This window comes from Saccostrea echinata, unplaced genomic scaffold (assembly GCF_033153115.1).
Source record: "Saccostrea echinata isolate AGI-Se365-2 ecotype Australia unplaced genomic scaffold, CSIRO_AGI_Sech_v1 ptg000001l, whole genome shotgun sequence".
NCBI classification, from domain to species: domain Eukaryota; kingdom Metazoa; phylum Mollusca; class Bivalvia; order Ostreida; family Ostreidae; genus Saccostrea; species Saccostrea echinata.
The window spans coordinates 46,332,090-46,358,762 of NW_026889750.1; the positions used below are offsets into that span (position 1 = coordinate 46,332,090).

The following is a 26,673-nucleotide window of genomic DNA, read 5'->3' on the forward strand; positions in this document are numbered from 1 at the left end:
CAACATGGCTTAAGAAGTTTGAGCAATAGATATGGAATTAATTAAATTATCAGTGCTCCCCGTTTTATGTGCACTTGGTTTTACTTGTGCTGTGTTTCAGATCTGTTGTGCCTGCACCGTAAATTATGATACCGATGCGTGCCATTTGCTTTTTTCTCTAAATGGAACGATATTAGGAGATCAATGTTCAAATGCAGAGAGCATGAATTTGGATTACACCTTCAGAAACCTGCAGACTTTTCCTGAAAATTTATGTGCTTTTCCTTTGATAAAGATAATTCGACTTTCAGGCAACCTGCTCACAGATATACCAGCTTTGTCTTGTCTCCCAAGCTTGGAGATTCTATTACTTGCCAGAAACAAGATCAGTGCTCTAAAGAAAGTTTCGTTAATCCACAATAAAAATCTTAAATATGTTGACTTATCCTATAACTTGATCGCGTACATAGAAACAGGGGTTTTGGAGCTCTCATCCTTCCACACTATTATTCTGAAAGGTAACTTTTTAATGTCACTGGATGTAAGAGATTTCGCCATTGTAAGACCATTCTGTCTGGTGGATCTTTCCTATAACAAACTAGAAGTTCTAGTAAACAACTACAATTGGACTGTTAATAAGAGTGTCAGCTATTCTGGAGGCTTTATTAACGCAACACACAATAACATCCGAGAACTTCCACACTGGAGAAAAGTAGGATTTCCAGATCTTACCGATATCGGGAAAATTATTTATTTTGGAATTGATATTCGGTACAATCCAATTACTTGTGATTGTAAATTGGCAGAACCTATGGCTTATTTTAAACCATTGACAGAGCACATAGATCGAAATTATTTTTATATGTTTTGTCAGAGTCCGCCAGCTTTAAATGGAAGTTTACTTATAAATTTTCTTGAGGGAGATCGGATTTCAGAGCTTATTTGTGATTATACAGGTCAGCCATTGTGTCCTCAAGGATGTTCCTGTCTAAAATCACCAAGATATTTAAGCGCTGGAGAGACCCGGCTGGTCTTTACGCTGCGCATAAATTGTTCACAGTCGAATATTCAACGATTACCTCACATTCTTCCAGAAACTGATGAAATAGAATTTTATCTTCGTGGAAGCGCTATCAGTCACATTAAAAAGGAGCATTATTTGTCGCGCGTCTCTGTTGTAGAATTGCCAATAGTGCCATCCTTTGAGCACGGGGCCTTAGGAAAAATGAACAGACTAAAAGAATTTTCTGTTCCAAAAAAGTCACAATTAGATGGTATACCGCGTGAGTTTTCTTGTTTTGATCCCTGTATTTTTCTGCAGAAGCAGGATTTTACTGTTAATTGTACCTGCTCACATGTTTGGATGCATGACTGGCTGATAACTAGAAATCACGGAAACTGTAGTACTGGCTTTGCTTTTAAGTGTGCGCGTGGAATCAGTGCTGAGGAAATGATAAGATACATTCCACAAATGGATTGCCAACAAGAATCCGATTATTCAATTTATATCTTATTATTATATTGTTCTTTTCTCATCATATGTATAGCTTTATTTGCCGCCGTTGTTTATAGATATAAGTATGAAATAAGGCTTTTCTATAGAACCTCAAGAGCGTGTGAACGATCACCATCTCAAGGCGTGCTGGACCAGGACTCTGTCGTGTTTGTTTCCTACGATGAGGAAAATCAAGACTTGCATTCATGGATTCTTAAAACACTAGAACCTTTTTTACTTCTGAAAGGTTTCCATGTTTTCTTACCGACACGTGACCTGCCTCTTGGTAGTGTTCGTTCTGATGAAATAGCATGGCAAATCTCAGTGTCGAGATTTTATATCGTTCACCTCTCTGTCAATTACTTAAACGAAGACTCTCTTCATACTTATAAGGAGTGGAATTGTATTTGGGAAAGTTATTTGGCCGACAGCAGAAAGAGGCTGCTTGTTATTAATTACGATCTTATCGATGCTGCTGATATATCCTGCAATAAAATGAGGTCCATTTTGCATGCTGGAGATGTCGTTAATTTCTCAAGAGGAGAGAATTCGATGTTTTCAAAAATATCAAAGACTCTTCGCTAGATTGAGAGTTTTATCAGAGAAATCTGGATAAGATGATTATCAGATATCTAAAGGATTACTCAAATTCTAAGACCGAGAAAAATACTCACGAAAATATTTACAGCAGTAAGGAACTTTAGCAGTATGGTGCAACACCATTTTTGAGAAGTGGTGTTAACCAAATATGGACGCTCAACAAACTCCTAAGAAATTTTGAAATCACAAATTTTTGCCAAAATCAATAGCACCAAAATAAGTTTTCAACATTTTATACAACAATCTGCAAGAATTAAAGACCAGCCTTTGCACATCATAGACAACTGCTTCTTCATTAAAAATAGAACTCGGAAATTTTCAATTCTTGTGATTGGTTACAAACACTATGTAAAAATCGTTCCGATTCTACAATTTGCTGCAATTACCTTGGGCTAATTATGTCCCTTTATTATTATTATTACCAGTTTAGCATTCTTATGAAGCAGAATTTTTTTTTTCAAAAACTTCTACATAAGAAGAAGTCTCTTCCTGTGGCTTTCATGTCGATATTAAGATACATGTACATGTCAATTAACAATACTCATTTTCATTCATATGCTGATCTGATATATCATCCTGAACTGAAAAAAAAGACAACAGATAACCTGAATTGTCTGCGGATTTTTCCGTTTCCCCGATCATGACAAGGAGCACACGGCGGGAGTGACTGGTCGACAGGGGATGCTTATTCCTCCAATCACTTGATCCCTACTCTGATGTTTTTAGAGGTCCGTGTTTGTTCTGCTCCAAATTTATATTGTTTCAATGGACTTTTGAGCTTGATTACCATTCATAATCTTCATTTTTCACAACAGAATGCTTTACTAGAAAAAAATATTGATTGAAAACTAATACTAAACTTTATGTTAAAAGGGATGATTTCAACTTTTCTACTGTGAACTTCCCTTATTTATGTAGCAATATACCATTTAAATATCACCATTATTACCATTTCCCAGTGGATTTGATACATAGGAGCATATTCTACTTACGAACAACTTCTAAAATTTCTACTGATAAATAAGTTGATGATACAAAAAAGCCTTCAAGGGTATAACTATCTCCTTTAAAGCCAACATTTGGCAAATTCTATGGGTGATACAACCTGTCATTAGGTCAAGGTTTAGTGCCTTTTTTGTATAATATTGTTGGCCTTTTTATACTGAATTGTTTATGGATTACTTCCGTTACTTGATCAAGATAAAGAACTGCAGATGTAACCAGCCTTCAGGCGATGCTTACTCCTCCATGGCACCTGATCCCACTTCTGATATTTTCAGAGATCAGTATCATGTTGTAAATTTTGAATTTACTAGGGGGGGGGGGGGGTAAATGCAAAATTTACAGTTGTAAATTTTGCATTTACCTCCCCCTAGTAAATTCAAAATTTACAACATGATATCAGTGTACAGTGGCTGCAACGTTATTGTTGACAAACCAGTCGTGTAGAATCGTTCGTGTAACGTGCGTGATCGTTCGTGTAACGTGCGAGATCGTGCGTGTGTCAGACTCAACCGTTTGCGGTTTTAATCGTGCGTGATCGTGCGTTAAGAAACGTGTAAATTTCGTTTTGTAAGTTCTTATCGGAATGTTATTTGTTATACAAGCATTTCGCTCTCTATTTTTTTTTCAATCCAAATAAAATAAATGAAGCGCGATTTATATAATTGAAAGCAGAACGAACTAATTAACGCTTGGAAATAAGCAATAAAGTAGGTCGTACAAAATTGTGTCCTCGTCAAATAGCGTGATTTTTTGTGATAAACCGTACTTAGATGTTTGAGGATTTTTTCTCTGATGTTAATTATGTTTACTGCTAATTATGATCAAGATATTTTTAAAATCAATAGATCAAAAATAGATATTTTTAAAAATAAATAAATAAACAATTCTCAATGCTTACATAAATATTGAGTCGGCGAATGTATATGTACACGACATGATTATCGGGGTTTCGTTTATCAGTGTTTATCTCTGCAGCTTACTTTTATTTATTTATTTTTTAATAATTTCTTCAAATAAATGATTTGTAAAATAACTGTTGATTTTAGAGATTCACAAATGGAAACATGGACATAACTAATAATTTAATTCATTTTCATGCCATTTTTTCAAACTTTCCTTTTATTTCTGCATATTATGAAATCCAATTCAATCAAAACTCACGGTCCACCTACATGTACATCTTCTGATAGAATGAAAAAAAATCAGTTTTCTTAGGTCGGAGAATTACGTAAATAATTATTTGTAATCTAAAAAAAATTAATCAGTCTTACATGTAATTAGTTCCAGAAATATCCATTTCTCTTCTTTTTCTTCATTTTTCAAAGTCGATGAAATAATATCAATAATTATTTGAAATCTAAAATGAGTATTAAGCTTTATTTCGTTTTGAAAATATCCATTCCTAAAGAATTTGAACTATTTTGCGTGAAGAATCGTGCGTTTGCGTTAGCAATCGTGTAAGATCGTGTAACGTGTAGAATCGTGTGCGTGAAGGATCGTTCGTGTAACAGATTTTATCGTGCGGAATCGTTCGTGTAACGTGATCGTTCGTGTAAGTTGTCAACAATAACGTTGCAGCTTCTGTATGCTCTGCTCTCCATTCGAATTGTTTTATTGGACTTTTCAGCATAACTGTTCCTTATCTCATGTAATATTTATACTTAGTGAATTTAGATTCATGTTTTAAAAAGCTGAACACTTTTTAATCATATTCTTAAATTGACTGAGACGTAAGTTTTGATGTTATTTAAGGATTAAGCAAAATATAAAATGTAAATACTTTGATTTTCTGTGGTGAAGACATTGATTAAAACCTTTAAAGAAGAACTGGAAGATATAATCTCTATGACATCACATGAGAATTGAGTTAGCTATTAGTGAAGTCAATGTTACCATGAGAAATAAATTTAATATTTTTTAACGTAACTATGAAAAAAATCAGTACATCCTTTGGGGGTCTATGGTCTTTTAAATACATTTCAGCACATAATAAATCATGCCTTAACGGCTTTAATGAAAATATGTATATATACCATATTGAACCATTAGAAGATGTTTAATTTCTTTTACGATGTATAAATACATACAAGGGAAGATCAAAAAGAATGTAGCCTTGTACATTTCTCATTATTTCAGTTTCGTATCATTGAAAGACCTTAAATCTACTATCAATCCTAAAAATATTATACAGTCATCATTTTGTGTGTTTAGTTTAGGAGGTATTTGTTGAAGTTACTAACTAGTACTTAATATTTTTTTTCATTAAAGGATAAATAATACAATTTTTTTCAGAAATCAATACATTGTATGTTCATATACATGTAGATAGCTTGAATATCATATATATGTAGTTAGCTTGAATAATGTTTGCAAAAGTATAAGTGTGGAATTTTTAAAAGATTTTGCAATAACACTATCAATGTGTGCAAAAATTTGTATCAATTTATATAGACAATGGCACAAATCACATATTTGAACATCAAGGAAATTCTATGATTTCTTTAAACTATATTTTAGGAATCTATTGTTTATGTCATTTCTATTCAAATCAGTCCAAAATATATCATTATCAATTCATGCATCATATTTTTGTTTGTATTATGTATCCTTAAGACATCACTGTGGTATTTTTTGAATAGACAATTCTAAAGATATCAAATGTTGCATATCATTATTTAATATTGAAATTTTAATATGACTATGAAAATGCCAATAAAATTGTGATATTGTTTTTTTCAGTTAATTGTAGTCACTAAAGAAATATACAAAATCACCCTTCTTTTCATTTCTGTTTTGGCCAGTTGTGGCTCCTGTCCCTTCACTTCTGTTTTGGCCAGTTGTGGCTCCTGCCCCCTCCTTTTCCATCCTGTTTGTAGCTGTGACTTTTCTGTGATCTGGAAAATGACTGACTTGATCTTCCAACCTATCAAAAGATGAAAACAAGCTATGCGAACATCACCATTTTCAAACTAGCAGAGGCAATATCTGATATTGATGAAATTATATGTCACATTTAAATCCTGTACATGTACTTTTTACCAGTGGGTCATAATTCCACAGAATCATAATTTCTATTTATCGCATGTTTACTCTATACAGTGGATATAACTCACGATATCATTTTCATGTACACATTTGTGACATTACAATGGCTTCTGCATGAATATGATCAAGTCTAATATTATGATTTACATATATAACACAGTGTAAAACATGAAATACATGTAGCTACTGTAAAACATGAGATAAAAATAATCTCCTACTGTTTGTGATAAGATATGATTTTTTATCGAACTCTTTATATATTTTAATCTCCTTGCCAAGGCTTGGGAATAGAAACACACAATTTGTTGGATAAAAAACAAGATGTGTTTGTGAAACACTGATGCCCCCGTATGGCAACTTATAACAAAGGTTAAACTTTCTCAAACTAAAATCAAATATGTTGGTACCCAAAGTAAGGTCTTGTCTCGAGGAATATACCTGTGAAATATGAAAGCCCTAGCAGCTACCATTGAAAAGATATGGAAAAGGTTAACATTTTTTTTCAAAAAAATGTCAAACATCAAGGTCAAGGTCAAATGGTCAAAATTAATGGTGCCCACCAAGGAAAGGCCTTCTCCCAAGAAATACACGTGAAGTATGAAAGCCCTAGCACCAATTGTTCAAAAGTTATGACCAAGGTTAAAGTTTTCCAAAATTAGGTCAGACTCCAAGGTCAAGGTCAAAGGGTCAAAGTTGCTGGTATCCAAATGAAGGTCTTGTCACAAGGATTACACATATGAAGTATGAAAGCCCTGGCACTAATCATTCAAAAGTTATGGCCAAGGTTAAAGTTTGGTAAAATTTTGCAAAACTGGGTAAAACTCCAAGGTCAAAGGTCAAATATGGTGGTACCCAAAGAAAGGTCTTGTGACCCCATACTAAGTGTAAATTAAACCTATGCAGAAAAGAGTATGTTTACAATACATCTTCCCCAGTGCAAAAACAGAGCACAGAATCACATTTCAAGTTAAAACATTCCTTGGTTTTCATTTCTAGTTCACATGAAGACATATTAAGTCTTTTACACTACATATTGTATTTACATCAGTAATACAGAGAGAACACAGCCGAGTACTGACCTTCTGGGTTCCTTTGCTTTGTAATGAAGCATAAGGGTTAAACACATCAGGTTTTTTCTTCTTACTGTCCCCACCTGAAAAGAAAGGTTAGTAAACAGATCTACATGTATTTGGGTCAATCTTCCATTGAAAAAAGTTCAAAGCTTTTGATTTGCCAACTTGAAAAGTTTGAAATGCAAACTTTTAAGAGAAAATGTTACAGATGTTTTTTCATGTACAATATATCATAACACATAATGATCAGATGCAAGCCATTCTACAATTCCCTTTCTCTAAAATCTGACTGAATTCAAGTATAATGTACATAAATTACGTAAACTGGTCAGCCCTTACCTCAGAGAAAATTTTGCCTTTTCCTTACTTAAAAACATATTTCAGTCTGAACATATTTTGGTCTTCTCTATAAGAAACCAATTTTAATCTGCCCTTCATAGGAACAAATTTAATCTACTCTTATGCAAGAGCCTATTTTGGTCTGAGCTTATACTGGAACCAATTTTGGTCTGAGCTTAGCTTGGAACCTACACATTTTAGCCTGAGCTTAGCTTGGAATCCACACATTTTAGTACAGTACAATTCGTTTTTTATCATACCGGTTTTATATCATACTTCTTTTTTTATCATAGATATCTGAAACACAAAACCATTTCTTAATAATTCATTATAAATTTCGTCTGTTATTATCATAGGTAAAAGTATACACTTCGCTTACTATAATAGAAAATTTCCGTCCGTAATATTTTTTTCACACCTTTTCACTCTTGGGACAATCAACAAAACAAAAGATAACACCTATCTACACCTGTGGTTCATGCACTGTCGCTTGTCTATACACAGTGGCTTGATTTTCACTTTGAAATTTGCCAATAGTGAAAGACTGGGGAGATTAGTCACACTTCAGTGCACTTACCTGAGTGATTGACAGGGAGTCTGTTTATTTCATGAAGTACATGACAGGATAACATGAACTCTTTTTTTTCATAACTTATTTTCTTCTTATGTTAATCCTGAATTATACGTTCGTAATAAATACGTTTTACCAAATGTGTTGAAACTAAATTTAGTGTCAATATTAACCCAAGCTTTCTTACGCTTGGTGTCTGGATCAATGTTCATAGTTAATTACATTTACAAAACTACCCGATTAATTAAGAAATAATTAAGTGAAATTAACTCTTTCACCAGTCTGTCCAAGCGACTTTAATGCATATGCTCATCAGTGTATCAATTAATTTTAATTATACGGCGACATTAAGTGTAAATAGGTAATTTTTTAATGTCTACTTTGGATGATTAAAAGAAACAATTTGAATGCATGCTTTGTTGCTGTGTTAATTTATTTAATATATGACAAAAAAAACAAAACGAAACGAAACATTGGTAATTTGAATTGACCATAAATTGAAAATGAAAGTAGATCAAAATAAACAAGATGGATGCCAAGGGATCTAGAAGATTGAGTTTGAAGAGTATTAAGCTTTATTTAAGTGAATTTATTTATAATAAAAAGTTGAAACAGTAAGTAAATATTGTGAAATGATATGTCAGTTAACTTTTATTTCAAATAAACCTAAAAATTCGAAATTATAAGTAACGTAAGATGTATAATACATCCAATAATTTACACAAACGTTGTATCTTCAGCCGTCCGACATGAATTTCAGCTGACTATGGTTATTATAAAAGTCGCTTATTATAAAGTTTTGGCCTGACAAATAAACTATGATAATAAACGAATTGTACTGTATGAGCTTAGCTTGGAACCTACATATTTTGATCTGAGCTTGGCTTGGAACCTACATATTTAGGTCTGAACTTACTTTGGAACCTACATACATGTATTTTGGTCTGAGCTCACCTTGGAACTTCTAAGTATTTTTTAGAAACATACAGGTGATTATATATTTTGGTCTTCTCTTTATATCTAGAAATCTATTTTTGTCAATCATTACTTAAGATGTATTTTGGTCTGCCCTTCCCTTACTAAGAAACATATTTAAGTCTACCCTTAACTAAGAACATATTTTGGCTTGACTTTACTAAGTTACATCTTTGGGTATATCCTACCTAAAAATATATTTTGGCCTGTTCTTACCACAATTTTGTTAATTTTTCCCTATTGAAAAACCAAAGACATCTTTTTAAAAATGTTGAAAAATCACTGAGTGACACATTTAAGCCTGCTCCTACCTAAAAACATATTTTGGTCTGCCTGGCTGTAATCAAAGGCAGCAAACTCAGCATCCTCTCTCTTCTCTCTCTTTTCTTTCTTCTTCTTCTTCTTTTTCTTTGGTTTGTCATCGTCAGTAGTTTTGAGATTGACATGGTCTTCTTTCTCACGATCCCTCTGTCTTTGTTGGATAGTCATCTAAATGAAATATGGTTTAGATATGTATCTAATCTACCTGTTACTGCAAAAATACTTATCATACCAAAATTAAAAATATTTTTTATAAAATCAAGGAAGAAGATTACCTAAATCTGTTAATATAAGCTCTGCATCTGCTGAAATGTGCCTCAAACTGACGGTTTTATAAAATTACAACGAGACTATTTCAGTCTTAGCTTTATCACTTACATGTACTCATTCTTATGTAAACAATAGCCTTCAGTGAAATCTTACCTCTCTCACTGACAATTCAATCTGTTCTGATACTGGGTCAGGCTTAACTTTCTTTGGAGGTGGACCTAGGAAAATTTAATGCTGAGGTTTTATTATTAACAGACTTCCCCTGTGTCAGATGACAGAATTATACTTTAGATAGATTATACTATTATTATATTTATATTAGTAGATTATTCTAACCTTTAGGTGGGCTAGGAGATCGTTCTTTCCTCTTTGTATTTTTCTTTAATGTCCAACTTCCTAGACTCTGTGCCTTTGTAAAACACATCATATTTTATTTTTTTTTGAAATATAGAATTTATTTTGGAATTAAAAAAATAAATATCATTAAGAATTGTCCAATTTACTACCTCTTTTTCTGCAGAAGGTTTACCATCATCTGGCAGAAACTGTAATAAAGAAAGATGTTAAAACCATGCATGATTAAATGTATAAAATGTGCATCAGAAATTCAATTTCCCAAAGTGCTTTGAGCTCAATTATTAATATTGTCTTGCTATAATTCAATCTTTCCCCCCTAAAGTAAGCAAGTAATTAACATTTCTGTCATGTATGAGCCACCAATGTGTCCCTGTAGCGAATTTGACACTATTTCTATTATTGACCTTGCCAACATAATCACAAGTCAAGGTCACGGCACATTCTTTGGTCATAAGCAATGAGACTTCAATGTTCCTCCTAACACAGATACAAGCCAAAAGGAATTATATACTTTTTCAGCCAGCTTATCATAGGGATGGATATCGCCAAAAACTTCGTATCGCAATATATCACGATTTTCCCCCCAAAAATATCACGATAATATCATGATATATTTACAAGCAAATTTTACAATGACTTTAAATGAATATTCAATAAATGATTATTTTTTCCTAAAAATATGCTGGAAAAACATCACTTCACTCTTTTCATTTTTTTTTTATTTACATAATATCTAGCAATTTAGGATACTAAGATGCCATTCTTTTACTGTTTTCAACACTTTTTACACTTCCTGTAACTGTAATTTGAAAGATTGAACAAATAAATGGATAAGTTCTGTAATTTATAACTACGTACCTAAATAGCGGTATCTTAGTCTCCGTATCAGGATACGTATCACACAATTAAAAATCAGGATATACCAGTATAACGATAAAATCACACATCCCTAGTTTATTAGCACTTGCCCTATTAACTTTGGGTCAAGGTCATGATATTCTTTCAGATGTGTCAAGTATGAGCATCCAAAGTCTCTATGTTACAAAGCTGTTGGTCAGACAAAACACTCTTGTCCAACTGACCTTGGATAAAGGTCAGGACACATCCTCAGGTAATTAGTAATCAAGTACCTTTGTAAACGGGCTTAAGAAGGCAGAAGCAAGTGCTGCAGCAATCCTCTGTCCCTTTGTGACTTTTTTCTTCTCCCTCTGGTGGTATAAATAGAAATGTAATAGGTGTAGATGTATGTCATACAATTAATAGTAATCACATCATATAACAAAAGAACACAAAGAAATAAATCAAACCTTGTCACCAAATGCTGTAAGAAGGGGACTGGCCTTGACCCTTACTATCAAGCCAGAGTTATTGGTACCATACAGCATGGAGGACTTTGTCACCATGGAAACATCTGAGTTAAAAAATAATTAAGAGTACAGAAAACAGCGTTGTTTTCTACTTATCACACTTGCAAATGATTTCACCCCATGTTAAATTTACAAACGCAGACTGCAACAAGAGAGATAATGCGGTCTGTGTTAAATTTGCCCACTGAGGATGAGGATGAAGTGGCAAAAAATAAAAAGCAGGTACCGGTAATCATTTCCTGTATATAGTATTATTTTTTTCAAATAATTGAAGTCATAAAGACAGATTCCAAAAAAAAAGAAAAAGAAAAAAGAGAAAGGGTGAAACAGGGCAGACAAGAACATATTTTGAAAGAGAGAGAGAGAGAGGGAGATTTACCTGGGAGAGTAGTAGACTGCTGGCTTTCTGACATGTGACTGAGGTCATGGTGACAGTTTAGGAGACTGTTCGGGTCGTATCTAGGATGCTGATATGAACTAGGTCTCTTCTCTTGTGGTAATGACACCTGATACAAATAATAAGGTCATCTTCAGATGTATTTCAAAAAGGGTATAAACATGTACCTGATGAAAACCTTTTTTAGAACCTACATGTATTTTTCAGTTGAAGTAGACTATAATAGGTTATAATTTTAATGAACTTTAATAGTAATAAATCAACACTGAATGCATTTATTAGTAAAGTGTGCACTATTGCAATCCTTTAGTGCAGTAAGTAATATTGTATACCTATATAATGGAGAATGTAATATTGTATACCTTTAATAAGGAGTGTGTAACATTGTACATCTATAATAATAAAGCCAGTACAATGATATTTATATACCTTTATCAAAGGAGCCTCCCGAGCTTCCAAAATAAACTTGTGTATTTCCGGCAGAAACTGTCGCACTAGTGGAGGAATGGGCGTACAACAAGCAAAGATCCCCTGTTGTTCTCGTGGCAGAATCTCCGCTATCTGTAGAAGCATGTGGTTGGGAAGAACGTATCTGTTGAGATTAATGGACATTGTATACAAACAATACACTATTCATCAATAAATTCTCAATTTACTAAGAGTTCCTTAACTATACTTAGAAAAATATTAAGGGCCTATAAAAAGAAACATTTAACCATCAATTTACTTCATTATCATTTAGCTATCACAATTACGACACTCAAACCATTTTGTTTCTGACTTACAAAGAAAGTCAGTTACAGTTGAACTTCAGTATCTCGAACACTGATATCTCGAATACCATGGATATGTTGAAGTGATTTGGAAGTCCCAACTACTCATTCTTTAAATATTTTACCCTCGATATCTCGAATCCTTAGATATCTCAAAGTTTTTTCTCGGTCCCTATCGAGTTCGAGATAATGAGGTTTGACTGTATTTACTTTACACAGTTCCTTAGTCCTCATTATATTTGTCATCCACTATTGTGATAAAGTCCCTGTCTAATACAACTTCTATAGTTATATAATTCTTACCCAGTACTTTCGTCTTCCACCCTGGCCAGTTTGTCCCTCCATTGATACAATTTCTGTAGTGCCTGTAGCTGCCGCGAGTTAAACACCTTTTTACTTTTCTTGTACAACTCGAGGTAGGTATCCTCCTTAAACACTGCCTTCTTATATACCTGTAGATTACATAACAATTACAGGGTAGGTGTAAATTACTTGTATATCAGTGTTACATGTGTGTAGATAATACAACAGTTACAGGTATGTTTATATTACCAGTACTGTGAAATCATAAAATAATTTGGGGGTTTAAATTTTTTTTTATTTTCGTCGATTTAACTCCACAATTCATTCCTCCATGAAATATAAAATTTCAAATACATTTATATAATAACTTAAGAAAATTTGACCCCCCCCCCCCAAAAAAATTAATTTCACAGTATATCATTTATAATTGTGTAGAATACACATGTATTACAATTACAGGTACATGTTACATGTATAAAATTACAAATACATTATTGAATATAATATTACAGTTAGTTACATGCATGTTATATCAAAGTTACATGCATGTACATGTAGGTTATATTACAGTTACAGGAACGTGTTTGTGTTTGTTATACTTATGTACAGTTACATGTGTGTAGAAAATACATGTATTATATTAAAAGTTACATGTATGTAGATAAAATAACAGGTACATGTATATGTTCAGTTACTTGTACCTGATGATTCTATTGTAGGTATATGTATCTGAAGATAACATTACAGTCACATGTACCTGCAGGTAATTTTACAGTAATGTAATGGTAGAAGTACCTGTACCTGTAAGTTATGTCACAGTATCTGTATGTTATAATACCAGTAAGTTACATCACTGTTACATGTACCTATACGTCATGACACATATACATGTACAAGTATATTATTACAAAGTTAAATTTCTTTCCAACATCTAGATCTGTAACTCTGTTATAAACATATAAATTTTATTATGAGTTGACCTTGGCACAGATTTCTGTACTCCTCTGTAGGACAGACATCAACAAATTCTTCTGATCATTTCCTCTCGCCAACAGTTCTTGCTTCATTCTGTGGTAGATGTACAACAGGTAATGTGTGTCGTCACGAGCGTACTGCATCAGCTCCTCAGGAAGAGGTCTAAAAACAGAGGGTATACAACAGATATACACTGAATAGGAAGATTTTAACAAAAACTAACAAAAAAAACACAAATCTGAATAAAGTTCCTTAAAAATTAGTAACAAGGAAAAGAACTGTCCATTTTCAATGATATTCTTATTTTATCAATGCTATACATGCAATCTTGATAATCATTAAAAATAGGAATTTTTGATTTTACTTTACTGAATTTTGTATTCTTTAAGCGATGAATTTAATTTTTGAGAATTCATGAGGACATCAACTACGACACTTCACACCTGCATATTTCATAAAGTGCGTTAGCACTTCACGATAAATATGCAGGCATGAAGCACTGTAGTTCATGTACCTCATGAATTCTCAAAAACTAAATTCATATCTTATATTTATATTATTTTTTTGAAGACTTGCCACATATTTTTGTCATTCAACGATCATTTTTGGAAAAAAAAGTTTGGACTATTTTTTTACTTCAAACACATCACAATGGAAATATTCTTACACATCCCACGGTAGTCCATGAGAACATGAACTTTTTCTAATTACCAAAGAATCTTAAGGAAAAATATTTGGAAATGTAAATATTTATCAATTAATGGAGAGACTTCAAAATTTTTAAAATTTTTAATATACCGGTAATTTTTATTATATATTAAATAATCACATACCGAATTCTCCAATCAGCTAGCTGGTATTGTTTGTCTGTGGTGACATTACAGTAGTGCTCCATCAAATGAGCCAATGAAAAACGAGCATGGTTAAGTACCCTGGCAGCTTGTCCTGTGTCAAACATATTCACTACATAGAGGCCAAAGTCTCTCTGTAGCCAATCAATATCACTGTCTGCTCCATGGAAAACCTAATATTATAACAGCAATATTAAACAGTCTGACCATGCTCTTATATACTACACCCAAAAAAACACTTTTTTTTTTTTAATTTTAAGAGCCTGTGCTGATTATGTATTACCTGTCTGATTATTAAGTCTTTCCACCTTTCTGTGGAAAGATCTCTTGAAATGCTTATGTTTATTATTCTTTCTTTCTAAATCTCTTCAACACTTCACAACTATACACATGAAATTTATTTTGGCACATTCATATTCTAAAGTTTAATATATAATTAAGGTGATCAACTGCCATCCTCTTAAACCATGTACTGACACACTTTGTAGAGGTTTTACTAGTATTACCTTTACAACAGCAGGGTTTGTGAGTATCTCGTTAAGGGGAGATAAGTCATTTCTTAATGACAGAGTGTCAATCAAGAAGTCTTCTGTTGCTGTTGAGATCTGCATCAAGCAGGTTATTCCCTGGAAAGTCCTGTAGGAATGATGCTAAAACAAAAAAAACCCAAAACACTAATTAAGAATTACATACTGTACAACACAACACAAATCACCATCAGTAATTCCCTGGACAGCCCCGTGGAGTGATGCTGAAAAACCAGAAAACCAGAGAATCACATCTTACAAGAATTCCAAACCTCCCCATACATACAACACAAGTCCTATAGGACTGATACTAGAAACAAGAGACGTAAAGCTTTGTGAGAATATCTCACTGACAAAACAAGAGGCCCATGGGCCTTGAATCACTCTTCTGATAAACTGTGCAACCTATCACTTCTATTTGAACCCTCGAAGTATCCTGTATATTTAGATAAACCCTTGAAATTCGAATTTACACTCTGAGAACCCAAGATGATTCTAAGCCAATTAGTACCTGAGAGTTGGTCATGGTGACCCACTTATCACTTGTCATTGTCTGAGGACCCATCAACTAAGTTTGATGATTCTAAGCCAATTAATACCTAAAATATTTTCTAAAATTATAACCATAAAATTTTATAAGTAGGTCAAAGTGACCTACTTTTCAATTGTTGTACTCCAAGGACCCAAGATGCATCAATTGACAAAGTTTGATGATTTTAAGCAAATTAGTACCTGAAATATTTAATTAAAGCCATAAATTTTCAAAAGTAGGTCACAGTGACCTACTTTTCAGCCAATCTACTCCGAGGACCAAAGATGCATCAACTGACAAATTTTGACGATTCTAAGCCAAATAATTCCTGAAAATATTAAATACAGCCATAAAATTTCAAAAGTAGGTCACCGTGACCTACTTTTCAGTTGTCGTTCTCCAAGGACCCAAGATGCATCAACTGACAAATTTTGACGATTCTAAGCCAAAAAGTACCCAAAATATTTAATTAAAGCCATAAATTTTTAAAAGTAGGTCACCGTGACTTACTTTTCAGTTGTTGTACTCCGAGGACCCAAGACGCATCAACTGACAAAGTTTAATGATTCTAAGCCAAAAAGTACCCGAAATATTTAATTAAAGCCATAAATTTTCAAAAGTAGGTCACCATGACCTACTTTTCAGTTGTTGCACTCCGAGGACCCAAGACACATGAACTGACAAAGTTTTATGATTCTAAGCCAATTAGTACCCGAAATATTTAATTAAAGCCATAAATTTTTGCAAGTAGGTCATGGTGACCTACTTTTTAGTAGACCTACTCCGAAGACCCAAGATGCATCAACTGACAAAGTTTGATGATTCTAAGCCAATTAGTACCTGAAATATTTAATTATAGTCATATAAATTGAAAAGTAGGTCACGATGACCTACTTTTCAGTTGACCTTTTTTGAGGACCCAAGATGCATCAACTTACAAAGTTTTATGATCATAAAACTAAAAATGTCCAAATTATGCTTCTAAAACGCTTTGAAATCAAATGCCTGCAAAGTTCAAAAAGTATGTCACTGTGACCTACTTTTTAATAAATATGTTTTATGGCCCCAAGATGCATCATCTTACAAGATTTAATGATTCTAAACCTCTCGGTATTCGAATTAATGACCTTAATTGTTTTGAGAAAGATAAGCCATAAAATTCAAAAAGTAGGTCAAGGTGACCTACTTTTTAGTTGACATACTTCGAGGACCTAAGATACATAAACTGACAAAGTTTGATGATCATAGGCCTTAAATTGTTCAAAATATGCCTCTAAATCATTTTGAAAAAGAATGGCCGCAAAATTTAAAAAGTAGGTCACCATGACCTACTTTTGAGTCAACATGATATGAGGTCCTTAGATGCATCAACTGACAAGATTTGATGATCCTAGTCCTTATAGCAAGCAAAATATCAACATTTTAATAAAATGTAATTTTTGGTCAACTTTGAAGTGACCTTGAGATCACGCCCTTTGCCCCAGGGTAAATCCCCGTGCAAATTTTAATCTACAACATATCCTCATCCTTTTGTGTAAGTTTGGTGATAATCTGCCCAGTGGTTCTTGAGAAGAAGATTTTTTAGCAACCAGTACTTTTGTTTCTATTTTCCTAATTATCTCCCCTTGTTAAAGGGTCACAACCCCAGTTTTAGTATAAAAGGGAGCCCTTGGGCCAAGGATACCTTGTGACAAATTTGACAATAATTGGCCAAGGGGTTCTTGAGTTATGGCCCATATTCTAAAAATTTTACGCACACCGCACGCCGCACAAATGGCCATAGCATTAGCTCTTTGAGCCTTTGGCTCAGAAGAGCTAAAAATTCCATAATCTTCCCAAACATACAAAACAATGACAAATTCGTCAGAATTTCTACACTGAGACTAGGAACCCTATAATTTAAAATATTTCTTTGTAACTGACTTACTTCTAAATCAACAGCTAGAATTTCCTCTTTTCGTAATCTATCAAGGATTGTCTGAAATTCTGTCACCGTGGAGACAAAGGTCAGGGGGGTATCAGCTGTAGAAAGTGGCCTCTGAAAAAAAAGTCCAGTGAATAACTTTAATACAATTTCAGATGTACAATTTTATTCAACATTGAAAAATAATTCTTTAAATCTTTAAGAAAATTTGTTTGATATTAGAACATGTCAGATTGAAAAATACCATCAAAATCTTACAATGGGTTCCGAGGCTTGAAGTTGCTTCTCTATTGGTTTAAACACACGTAGTTCAAACTTGTATGGATGTGGATAACTGTAATTAAATTAAAATTATTTCTATTGTTATTAGCAATTGCTCTCATACAAGATCTTTGAAATGTGTCTAATAGATTTTTTGAATAATTTAAGAATTTATGCAGATAAGCTTAAATTGAAGTAGAAATAAGATTTCTCTTTAATGTTTAAGGGTGGAAATGACTTACAGAAAATCTGGTTCCTCTAACATTTCTGGTGTAATATCTTCATGTAGTTTCAAACTCTCTGTAGGAAAGAAAGAAATTCCAAAAATGTAAATACCTTATTCACCTTGATAAGTGACCAGAGCACTTACAAAATAAAGAAAGGTGTTGCTTCATACATTCAACTTTGATAAAATACTGCATAGCCCTTATTTTTGGGGGTCAATTTTTCTAGGTTTGGTGAAAAAATTACTGGTTCAAGGGGATTTGATTTTGTGGTTATGAAAAATTGTGATTTCACAGTACCAATTTCAGTTAGATGGTCAATTATTGACAAAGTATTGGGTACTTTAAATTTTGTGCATGGTTATTTTCATCTTTTCTAATTGAATTTCACTTTGGCTCTTAATGCTGGGTGCATCTTTTTACTCTCTTTTATCATCGGTCTATCTTCTTGATAATTTTCACAAAAAATTTCTAATACATTTTATTCTAATAAAAAAATACAGGGTATATCAGTATACAGTATATAGATTTCTATTTGTTAACGTTATTTACCAAATCAAATTCACAATACCCACAGTGCAAAAATTTACTACAAACCATCTTGATGCTGGACAGTATATTATGTACCTTCCAGAGACTGAAGAGCATTTGGCTTCTCCGTAATTCTCGGGACAAAAGGTCTGTTCTCATTGTCAATCTTGTCCCTAAACTTCAGCTGAGGTCTCTGTATATTTCTGGCTGTAAGAAGCTTGTACTCAGATATGCTTGGGGATGCAGAGCTCTGTCAAGTGTACAAAGATTAAAAGAAAAAGCTACAGGTACATCACATAGGTGATAAACAATGTCAATGTACTACAACAAAGATGTTCCTGCATGGATTTTATACAATAAAATTAAAAAGTGAGATATTCAGCACATATAAACTCATACCAGTAATTCTTACATAAAATAGTTATACAGTTAGTGTATCTCTTTAAACTTGAAGATTCATACCCTCTTATTCCAGCTGGCAGTGGATGCTTGTTTAACTTTTGGAGTGGCTGTTGCAATGATCAAATCTTCTTCCTTTTTCTTTAGGCCAGCAGATTCATCCAGATAGGATCCCTGCCGAAGAGGAATTTTTAAAGCATACAGATTCATCTTTATAGCCAATATCTCCTCAAAAATTTAATTTTTCTTCACTTTATTTTTTTTATTATTGAAAACCAAATGCTCTCCAAATTTATCAATGAATACTTTTTATTTAGAGAATAGTGTGTGTCACAGATATTATTATAAAGTTTTACCACTTTCTCCAAAATATGGTCATTAGCATCCATCAAGACATCAAATTTGTCCTCCAGGTCATGGGCATCAGATGATGATGTCATGTGTCCCTTCACATTGTGGTAACGCAACACATTCTGGATACTATCAAGAGCATTTCAAAAAACATTCATAGGCAATTGTTTTGTAAAACACATTTTGATGGGCTAATGGACTGATATTTGAAGCAGTTAAATGAGTATAAACATGAACGAAAGCTTCTGATAGTGATATCATAACGTATTTCATATCACAAAATGCAACAAAATAAGACGTTAACATCAAACATAAATTGCATAAGAATGGGAATAACTATCTTCTCTTTTTTTTTCCTGCGACCATTAATGCTCATTTGAGGGTCGCAAACATTCATTTTCCAGCGATGCTGACACGTCATCGGTAAAACTCAGTTTGCGACTGTTAAATCAGCATTTAATAACTGTCGCAAATAACAATTGACAAGATAGTTATTCCTTAAATTATCTATTACAATCTGACAACCTCCCCCCCCCCCCCCAAATATGAAAACTGATAATGGATTCATTATTTCATTATCATTAATTCATAATGATACTTGGATATATGAAGACTGAAAAGAACCAATTGCATGTTTTACAAATATATTAAACAAGTATTTGTATATTTCCTTACATATTGAGGACCCGCTTCCCCTCAATGTCCAGAATGTCCCGCACGCCTTGGAAACTTGAGTAGTAATCAAAATCATCTCCAGCAGCAGGCAAGTCGTTTGATGCACGAGTCGCTTGTAATACAGACTTCAGTGCTTGCTAAAAATAAAGTTAAAAAAATGATGTACATGTAGTTTCAATAAAAAAGATTAAATGAAAAAATAAGCGTTAGTGATTATGAGCTACGAATTCAATTAATCACAATTCGCTTTAGTTTTCATTATTACTCCCTTCCAGTGATGTTGGAGTCTTGGACTTGGAGGAAATTCGAGACAATATCTCCACGTGCTTGAAATCTGAATAAATAGGTAAATTTAATAAAACATTTATAATTCTTAAACGCCCACTTTGTCTCTGAAATATACCTGTGTAAAAGTGTTTACATCCTGAAACCCGGGAATAGGCCCAGACTTTTCATTGCTCGTGTTTTGACTGTCATCAGACATTTTCTTCCATCGGACTCAATACCTATATGTAGAATATCAAACCCGATTCAATTAGATGTAGTTTCAAAAAAAATCATGAACTTGCTTAATGAACTTGTGATATTGACACAGTTGTTATCTCCACCTTTTATAGTAAAAATATTGTCAATTTTACAACCCCAAAATTTGCTTTTTTGCTAAAGGGGGGAGGGGGGATTTATTATATTTTCAGCATTCATATTATCCTCTACTACCCAAACTCCGTCACCATAAGCGGAAAACACGCCAGGTTACTCTCTCAATAATTTTTTTTAATTTGTTTCTTGCTTGCTAAACTTAGTAAAGAACTTAAACATTGTTTTCAGGTCTATTTTAAAAAATTCAGTTATTGGGCTTATACAAAACTACTATAAATAGAACGCGGATCACATCCGTGTACATTACGTTCAATGAATCCTAACTCCGTCACCTGCAGGGCCCTCTACAATATGTCAACGAATTGATAATAATTTTTTTTTTCCAGTTTGGTATTTTCTCTCTTCATCTTGAACTTGTAAACATAAAAAATAGTTTTGAAGATTTTTAAAAAAAATGGTATTAAATTGTATTTTAGGAAAAGTATCAACAACAGAAAAAATAACGTTAATGTAACGTATTTTATATGTAATAACGTCACGCTACGTTATCTCCAACGTGTAGCATATTAGGGCAAATTGAGACGAAAAATAAAATATTTTTAGCCATATTCAATATGGTATGTCTTATTAATCCTTTGTCAAAAACCTTCATAAATACGACTGACATGTAAAAATGAGCATATTGACGCACATGTCGGAGGTATCGATGGTATAGCGCATAAAGGAAAAAGTGCTTACTGATTTCACATAAAATACGATAGATACAATAGATCACGTGTAACTGTTATTTAAGAAATAAACAACAATGTTAAAAAGTTCTCTGGGAAATGAACTTGGTTGGTCACGTGATCAAATCCTGTGAAGCCCGAAGGGCATCTCAGAAGATTTGATCACGTACCAACCACGTTCATTTCCCAGTGAACTTTTTAACATTGTTGTTTATTACTTTTATTTACATTTGAGACGGATATTCTGAAAAGAACAGCATTTATTACACGAACGGCCCGCCGTATTGCTATGTTGTGATGCGCAATGACCTAGAAGCTGTTTGGTCTTGAGAGTTCACCTCGCTCCAACATTTGAATAATTACATTGATGTTCAGCAGTCCAGTTCAGGAAATATCTGTTCATAATGAAAAAACAATGATCGCTACTGAGAATAATCTTACTTTTATTATATGAGTTCTTAATATATGAAGTCAAAAGCGGTGGTATCGTCTTCAGTTTACTTACCTTCAAAGGAATTTCCGGTTAAAAAGGTAAGCGTGATTTTAGGCTAATAAAAAACATTCTTCACACCGAAGAAAGAACTAATGATCATTTTTGAACGAAAAAAACACACATATGTTTCAATAATTTTACCTTTTTCATCGCTTTAACGGCTTAGAAGTTCCGAAACCAGTGTCACCGTGACAGAAATATGTAGACAAGATATCATCTCGCTGTGTGATTCGGTCACACCATGACCTCTGACCCCCTAATTAGTTCATACAGAATTGAACATATTTTCTCTTCAATAGGTTCATCTAAGAAAAATATTTGCAAATGTAAATAATTATTTTTGACGCATTCTTGACCGTCATAATTTCTCGAAGATTTTCAGCATGTAAAAAATGACGTCACAATCGCATTCACAAACAGCGCGGAGTTTCCCGAAAGTGACGGAGTTAGGGTAGTGACGGAGTTAGGGGGTTTGGCAATACTATAATTTGCCTCTGCCATTTTTTTTTCAAACATTATGTGAAAAAATGTGATTCGAAAGTTAAACATTTTCAACAACCTGTGTAAAGATCTGCACAGGATTATGACTTGGGAAGATAATATCCTTGGAAGGCAAAGTGTCGATACCCGGATCAGCTACTTCTGTTGCACAGATAAATCTGTTTTCAATTTAATGTTTTGAATGACAATTACATGCATAAAAGATATAAAAAAGAAAAAAAAAATAAAATTTAACTTGAAGTTGTTAATTAATAATTTCAGATTAAAAGTTAGCAATTTCAAATTGATAATTTATAATTTTAAATTAATTACTTAAATGAAATCATTTGTCACTTTGAATTAATAGTTTGTCGTTAAAAGAAAAACTTTCGTAGTAAAAGCCCATAAATTAAAACTGAAGGGGAAAAATCAATAAAGATTCATCACAAGAAATACATGCATTGTTACGATTGTAGAAAGTCTTTACACGACTCTTTTATATTTTGACGTCATAATTATGTGGAATTTACTACCGTAAACGTCCTATGACGTCAGCTCCATAGCTACGTTATAAAAGCAATCACGTCAAAACCAGGCAATGAATGAATGTACGTTTCAGCCATAAAGCGATGCTCGTATGTCATAATTCTCTCCGTCTGTGGATATCTAACCATTGCAATGCTTAAGAAATTATTCCGACGTGGTAAAAAGACCAAAGCTGTGACTCAGAAAGACTCCGCTCAATCATTGGAAATGTCGCCAGCGCGATTATCGGAATTATCGGTGGAACGATTATTGCCAGAAAGTGAACAGGACGACGAGGATTCAGATTCAGCATCCATGAAAGTTCTTGGGGCCTCTACAGGTTCACGTTCTTGTAGCGAAAGCTCTAGTTATGCACGTTTAAATGAAGATGCTAGAGAGACGGATGGCGAGTATAAGAAGACATGTCGCCAACTCAACAGCGCCATGCAAAAGTTTAGGTGGGGTTCAAAACTACTTAATTACTATTCTGAACATATCAAGTTTCTTTAAGCTCTGTGACACAGTTTTCACCCCTTCAGTTAAATATATTACGTTCTACTGACCAAGCTAAATGTGCATTTCAAAAACGCTGCAACAATATAATTGTACAGTAGATAAGTAAAGAATATGACTTATGGACTGTGTTATTCTGTTGCAGAAGGAAAGAGGCAAAGATAAAGAAAAGACAGAGAGACATTGTCTGTATGCACCATGAACTCTGTGAATTGACTCGTTTGATGCACCTGGCAAATGTACAAGCAAACTCGCTGGATCAAGCACTAGATCATACCAAGATGGAAATGGCCACTCTCTGTTCTCAAAGTAAGTTACATCAGTATAATAAATAGGGGACGGGGTATCAATTAAAACTTAATAAAGTGAAAAAATTAGCAAGAAATAGTTCTGTACGCAGTGTAAAGATAAAAACTGAAATCTTAATGCTTTGTAGTAGATTACGATTCTGAGGAGGATATTCGCAAGCGAGAACCTCTTTGCTACAAAAAATTCAAAAACGCTTCAACTAAAGCCGACACGGAAAAAGTCCTCAACATGATCCGAGGTCGCCAGAATGCGCTTCGGCACCTGGAAGTTCTCGCCTACAAGAAGCTGCTGATGCATTCTAATAGCCTTAACAACGCCAGGATAGATATCAACGAGTGCTCAAACAAAGACAAAAAGAGTGCAGAAAATATGGCTTCTTTGCGAAGTCGCCGAAAGCCCCCTACACCACCCAAACCCAACTTTCGAAGCCCTGGCGGGCGACTGAATTCTCATCTTCAAAGCGCACAGACTCTGTTAAATGAATTATTACAAATCAGCGGAACGGTCGCTAATGGACCACAAAGTGAAACAGGGTCCGAAATTAGTCCCATAAACGTAGTGAGCGTCGAGAACGGACCGCTCGGCGGAACGGGCAATGATAATGGGCCGCTGGGACCGCAGGAATCTGATGTCTGAAGTTAAACAAGTTCTTTTGGAAACTAAGGACCCGATTGGGGTCTTTTTGGTATGAGAAATACCATCCCACTAAAGTTGTCTATTAAATTTCCCATTTACAGGGAAATGATGTGATTTTAACATGTATAATTATAAAGTTACTTTCCTAAAATCCTTGTCAACCATGCAATAAATAGATACATCCATTTCCCCATAACTTGGTCTCTTTAATTTTGCATTAATATAGAAGAAAAATTCAGTATCAAACATGATTGCAAACTTACTAGGGTCTGTTGAATAAAGGAAAAGTTTGTGAAAAAGATAGATATTGTTATTCCTTTTCTACCGATTGCTGCTAAGTCCAGTAATCAAATTACAGACCTTTGAGATGTGTAACAAAGAACATTATTATACCTCTACTGTTATTACTCTGTATAAAATTAATACCATAAAACTGTTTATTTCCTTGGGATGATACCATTTCCCTCATCTGAGGACTACTCCCTGAAAAATCGGAGCTACTCCCTGGAACTACTCCCTCATGAATATCTATTAATAATTTTAACCAATTAAAATGAAAAGTGGGCGGAGCGTTCAAGGAATCTCGAGTCTGTGACGTAATGTTATTAGCAATGTAACTATCGGGGGTATATAGTTTTTGCCCTGTCTGTCTGTCTAGCTGTTTGTTTGTCCGCAAAAACTTTAACATTGCCCATAACTTTTGATTGGTTGGAGCTATCATTTCACATGTGTATTCCTTGTGACAAGACTTTTCTTTGGGTATCATCACATTTGACCTTTTGACCTTGACGTTTGACCCAGTTTTGAAAAATTTTACCAAACTTTAACATTAGCCATAACTTTCGAACAATTGGTGCTAGGGCTTTCATACTTCACATGTGTAATCCTTGTGTCAAGACCTTTTCTTTGGATACCAACAACTTTGACCTTGACCTAGGAGTTTGACCTTCGTTTGAAAAACTTTAACCTTGGCCATAACTTTTGAACAATTGGTGCTAGGGCTTTCATTTTTTCACATATGTTATCCTTGTGAAAAGACCTTCCTTTGGATACGAAAAACTTTGACCCCTTGACATTGGAATTTGACCTACTTTTTGAAAACCTTGGCCATACATTTTGGACAGTTTGTGTTAGGACTTTCATATTTAACATGTCTATTCCTTGTGACAAGGCCTTCCTTTGGATATCAACAATTGTAATCCATTGACCTTGAGTTTGACCTACTTTTGAAAAACTTAAATCTTGGCCATAACTTTTGAACGACTAATGCTACGGCTTTCATATTTCACGTGTGTATTTCTTGTGAGAAAGCCTTTCCTTGGGCACCATTAATTTTGACCATTTGACCTTGATGTTTGACTTACTTTTGAAAAAGTTTAACGTTTTCCATATCCATTCAATGGTTGCTGCTAAGGCTTTCATATTTCACAGGTATATTTCTTGAGACAAGACCTTACTTTGGGTACCAACATATTTGATTTGCATTTGAGAAAGTTTAACCTTTGCTATAAGTTGCCATACGGGGGCATCAGTGTTTCACAAACACACCTTGTTAACAATGTTGTGAACACAGTATCTGGAGTAATGCCCTTTTTCACATGGCATAAAATTTAACAGTATCGTAACAGAAATGGTGGATGGCCATTGGTATATGCAAATATCAGTGTCCTTAACATTATTGAGGACCTTGATAAGAAATAAGGTATAATTTTTAAACAAATTCCAGGATGCTAATTTTAAAAAATTTACGAATTGCTACAAAGGTATCAATAGTATACGGGATTGTCATGAGATAAAAATAACCATTTGTCAAGACCAGAGACACTCTATATCAGTTGACTTTTAACGTCTCATAATTGGTACAGAGATGGGTGGTGCACATTGGAAGAAGCTTTTTAAATCCAGCCAAAAGGTCAAGGGAGTATATTATTTGAACAGTCAAATGTTTTCTTTGTTTATTATACGGTGATGGAGATTGCAACATTGCAGAAAAAAGAACATGTTTTATAGGATTATGTTTTTCTCTGCATGCAATGATTGCAGTTGTGCATCTACGTAAACAGTTAACTGGGTAATTTTCGCCCCGTGTTATTTTCGCCCTATTACACTTGCAACAAATTGTTGACCGTTCACGGTAGCTCAATCTGTAGAGCGCTCGCTCCGTGATCGGGAGGTCGTGAGTTCGAATCTCGGCCGCGACTGACCTAAGTCGATAAAAAATGGGTAGCAACTGTTCCTTCGCCATCACTCGGCACTTTGAAGTGAAAGT

At 33.9% G+C, this 26,673-nt stretch overlaps 3 protein-coding genes across 4 annotated transcripts; 2 read left to right on the top strand and 1 right to left on the bottom strand.

Annotated features, from left to right (window-relative positions):
* The first annotated feature begins 202 nt into the window (after nt 1-202).
* LOC133197875 (uncharacterized) lies at nt 203-2,424 on the top strand. Its single transcript, XM_061334061.1, has one exon. It carries the CDS (start codon nt 203-205, stop codon nt 2,057-2,059), a length of 1,857 nt encoding a protein of 618 aa, XP_061190045.1. The 3' UTR covers nt 2,060-2,424.
* A 3,312-nt stretch (nt 2,425-5,736) lies between these two features.
* LOC133192899 (exosome complex component 10-like) lies at nt 5,737-20,611 on the bottom strand. Its single transcript, XM_061328909.1, has 22 exons — nt 20,524-20,611; nt 20,121-20,257; nt 19,451-19,574; nt 19,158-19,268; nt 18,792-18,945; nt 18,183-18,240; nt 17,938-18,013; nt 17,683-17,793; nt 15,203-15,346; nt 14,679-14,869; nt 13,851-14,007; nt 12,871-13,019; nt 12,224-12,386; nt 11,777-11,903; nt 11,338-11,441; nt 11,161-11,238; nt 10,180-10,218; nt 10,010-10,082; nt 9,827-9,891; nt 9,394-9,571; nt 7,204-7,277; nt 5,737-6,002 (listed from the first exon to the last, which is right to left on the bottom strand). Exons 1-22 carry the CDS (start codon nt 20,602-20,604, stop codon nt 5,898-5,900), a joined length of 2,499 nt encoding a protein of 832 aa, XP_061184893.1. The 5' UTR covers nt 20,605-20,611; the 3' UTR covers nt 5,737-5,897.
* A 2,387-nt stretch (nt 20,612-22,998) lies between these two features.
* Nucleotides 22,999-24,703, top strand: LOC133192925 (uncharacterized). Of its 2 annotated transcripts, none has more exons than XM_061328932.1 (3): nt 22,999-23,404; nt 23,605-23,768; nt 23,896-24,703. In XM_061328932.1, the coding sequence occupies exons 1-3, from the start codon at nt 23,028-23,030 to the stop codon at nt 24,402-24,404; spliced, it is 1,050 nt and encodes a 349-aa protein (XP_061184916.1). In that variant the 5' UTR covers nt 22,999-23,027; the 3' UTR covers nt 24,405-24,703. The 2 variants fall into 2 exon arrangements, with proteins under 2 accessions (XP_061184916.1, XP_061184923.1); XM_061328939.1 differs by having other exon boundaries at nt 23,899-24,703.
* The last annotated feature ends 1,970 nt before the right edge of the window (nt 24,704-26,673 follow it).